This window comes from Frankliniella occidentalis, unplaced genomic scaffold (assembly GCF_000697945.3).
Source record: "Frankliniella occidentalis isolate FOCC.00 unplaced genomic scaffold, Focc_3.1 Scaffold171, whole genome shotgun sequence".
NCBI lineage: Eukaryota > Metazoa > Arthropoda > Insecta > Thysanoptera > Thripidae > Frankliniella > Frankliniella occidentalis.
Window position 1 is genome coordinate 490,730 of NW_026267297.1, and position 3,725 is coordinate 494,454.

General features: G+C 61.9%; 1 protein-coding gene across 1 annotated transcript in view; it reads left to right on the forward strand.

Moving 5' to 3' along the window:
- LOC113209277 (galanin receptor type 3-like) overlaps nt 1-3,725 on the forward strand; it is a 66,064-nt gene that overhangs the window by 27,120 nt on the left and 35,219 nt on the right. The window contains exons 3-4 of the mRNA XM_052271753.1: nt 280-618; nt 1,895-2,108. Of these exons, the coding sequence (XP_052127713.1) occupies nt 280-618; nt 1,895-2,108 (553 nt within the window). The remainder of the gene's footprint in view (nt 1-279; nt 619-1,894; nt 2,109-3,725) is intronic.

The window sequence follows — 3,725 nt, forward strand, 5'->3', positions numbered from 1 at the left end:
GCGCTCGACGCCTGCGATACTCGGGATAGGCCTCCCCGCAGTACACGCATGCGCTGATGGCAAGATGTTGCCTACCTATCAGGCGCTTCACACAACACATCAGTTACTTCAATGAAGTGCATTTTCTGGAACAAGTACATGCACTCAATTTATTCGAGTGCATGCACTTGACAAGAAAATGAACTTTGTTCATGTACCTGCTTATTTTGGCGTATAAGACCTTGCATTGGCCGAACTTTCTGGATGATCCCAGCGCAATCAGGGAGATAATTATTAAAGTCAGAAAAAGGGGTCAGATACAAGATTAATTGTGTGTTATGCATCTCACTTGCCATTCTGAAATTGATTTTTGTCCTTTATCCTGTTCTCAGATTCGCCGCCGAGACGTCGGCGAACGCGACGGTGCTCACCATCACCGCCTTCACGATGGAGCGCTACGTGGCCATCTGCCGTCCGTTCCGCGCGCGCGCCATGTCGTCGCCGCCCAGGGCGGTGCGCTGCGTGCTGGCGTCCTGGGCCCTGGCGCTCGTGCTGGCCGTGCCGCCCGCCACGCAGTTCGGCGTCGTCGAGAAGAGGGACTCCCTCGGGAGGGACATGTCGGAGTGCACCGTGAAGCGGGTGAGTGCGGCGGGGCGTGGCGTGGAGGTGTGTGGCGGAGCGTGGCGGGGCGTGGTGATGCGTGGCGGAGCGGGGCGTGGGGCGTGGCGTAGCGTAGAGTGGCGGGGCGTGGCGGGCCGTTGCACTGGTGCTGCCGGCGCTGAGCGCTGAGCCTCGCTGAGCTCACTCCGCCGGTCCGCAGACCAGACCCGGGGGGAATTAGGACACTCTCCGGCTCGGCGGCTCTGGCTGGCAGCTCGGGCTGCGCCACGTTAATTGCTGCTAGCGGCGCCTAGCGGCCTTCACCGGAACTATAATTAAAACCACCCCTCCGGGTGGGGCTGTCGGCGCGGACCCAAACGGTGTCCACCGCGCGCCACCGTGTTGACCGCCAGACCGGACGTCTCTCCTGGACGCGTCCGACCCGACCCGACCCGCGGCGGGTCTGACCCAAAGGTCTGACCCCCCGTGCTGCTCCACCGAAGCGGAAACGGGGTGCGGGTGGTGCGAGCGGCAAACGCGTCGAGCAGCTCTGGTTCCAGTCCGCAAGCAGACGAGAGAGGAACTAAAGGTTTAAAAGAGAGGGACACGGAGAGAGAGAGAGAGTCGGAGAGCGAGAGATGGAGTGGGAAAAAAACAACAAATAAACGAGGGAAAAAAGCAATGGCAATGTCGTCCACGCGTGCAGCGCCGCGCCGGCAGCTCGTCCGTCTGCTGGTAAATTGTTTCCGTGTGCTAACGCCATCCCCTGCGGCAAATCCTCGTTGAAGAGAAACAGCGCCGCTGATCCGACGACGCAGTCTCCATCGGGTTTGGTTGGCGGTCGCGTGTCCGGGAGGAGGAGGGGTAGCGGAGAGGGTGTAAGGGGAGAGAGAGAAAAAAAAAGATGTGCGGAGATAAAGTTTGGATCTCGCGCGCGCGGGAGCCGGAAGCGAAAAAGCCAAGCCGCGCCGGCGGCGCGCCACAAACCGGGGACACCCAAGTTAAATTGCGATTCAGAATTCCTTTTACGGATGAGGGCGGTCGGCGTTGCGCGCGGGCTCAGGGCCAGGATGACGGGGGGGGGGGGGGGGAGAGCAGGCGCGGGGCCTCAGCACGCGCGGTGCGTCCCGCACTCGTGCGCAAGACAAACGACCCTCGTGTAAGCAAGAGCCCTTGCCGCGAAAATCCGTGCGCATCCTCGGGCGTAAGGTGCGAAAACTTTATCTCTGCCGGCGTCTCGTCCCACACACGTACGCCTGCCGCGCGTCCCGGCCGGCCCTTCTCTCACACACACGCGCGTTCGTTTTATTTCCAGGTGCTGGTGAGCCACGCGTTCCTCCTGTCGACGGGGCTGGTGTTCGTCGCGCCGCTGCTCGTCATCACCGTCCTGTACATCCTCATCGGGCTGCGGCTGCGGCGCTCGCGGCGGGCCCTGGCCGCGCGCAGGCACTCGGCCGGCTCCACGGGGTCGGTGCGCGCCAGCAGCGCCAGCAGCACGCACTCGCAGGCGCGCGTCATCAGGATGCTGGGTGAGTCCGTCCTGTCTCCCCCTCCTCCTCCTCCTCCCCTAATGTCGTCTGTTTTTTGTTGCAACACGTATTGGACAGGCTGTGCCGTCCCAGCCCCAGCCCAGCACCACCACCACCCCCGTGTGCCGCCTTGGAGATAGGCAACTCTTTCGACCCGGGCGTCCTTCCTCCCCCTGCCCGCGTGCTCTTACGGGCGCTGTACCCAGCGGTGTACGTGCCGTGCGGGTCCGGACGGCGCAGGTGTGGCCGAGGTGGTCGCGTTCACATGTGATCCCTCCCGTTTTCTCTTCGAGCGTGTTCGCGGCGGTGTGGAGGATGTGGTAGTGCCGGTATGAAAGGGCAGAGGTTTTTTCCGAACGCGCAACGCGCACTCAGTTCCGCTTGACGCAGCCCGCCGCCGCCGCCGCCCCCGTTTCGCTGGGTTATGGGTGAGCAGGTCCCTCCCCTCCGCGCAGCGCCCCACCCGGCCACAATGGGGCCCTCTGGGGGGCATTTAGCTCGCGCCTCGGCACGGCGGCGTGGCGCGGGGGTGGCGGGCCGGGCCGGGCGGGCCCCGGCGGGGGCGGGCGCGACATTTCAAAACCGCCATTACGCGCCGCCTTTTAGCGCAGCAGCAAACGCCCGCCCAGTCCGGTCACGCCACCGTTGTCGGCCCGGCGACAATGTGGCGCATGTACGTCGCTCTGCTGGTGAACAAGAGAGCGCCCGGGCGGGCGGAGGAACGTGCAGGTTTGGGAGGATGGGGGGAGGGGGGCGTAGGGGACGTGCTCCGCCAGCACGGCCCTCCGCTCGGGCAGAGGCATGAGGCATTATTCAGCCCTGCGATCTTTTGAGCCGCGGTACTGAGGCGGGTGCGCGGCGGCGCGCGGCGAGTCAGGCAGGGCTTGATACCCGGTCGGGTCCTATACGGGGGACCCACCCCGCCCCGCTCCGCCACCACCGCAGTGAAGCCACCCGTAGCACCGGCATGGCGGAGGGGCTGCAGTCCATGGGGCGAAGACGAGGTGAAATGGATGCGCGAGTGAGAAGGGAGAAAGAAATAAAAATGGCAAGCGACCGCGAATTTATTTATTCTCTACTTTCAGACGTCAGGTTCGAAGAATGTATGGCTTCCGCGTCCTCCTTTTTTTTTCTTTATACTATACGTCTTCCGTGATTTTTATACTACACTCACGAGAAAGATGATGTATGCAACTGATTTACATTCCGGGTGCCACGGTTTTCATCCGCGTATCCCCAGCTGTGCTTCACCTATCGCTCGCTTCAAGAGCAACACGCCACGCCCCTTTTTTTTCTCGCCCCGCGCAGGAAGAGTTACGATATGTTGTGAATTCCAATATAGCTCTTGTAAAGACAACGTTGAAAGCGCCGTGTCAGAGCCGGCTCAGAGAGCCATACCATATCATGGACCGCGAGCGGACGAAGAACGGGCCTCATCGAGCGGCACTCCAGCTCCAGTACCTCCAACTCCAAGAGCACGGGATGCCATGCCATGCTTATTGGGATAAACTTTAAAAGAGCACGGAGAAAACGCAGCAGGAGCACCTGAGCACGGCAAGCTGGTTCTTCTCTGTAATGGTCTGGAAAGTACACGGTGGATCTATAGAACCTGGGATT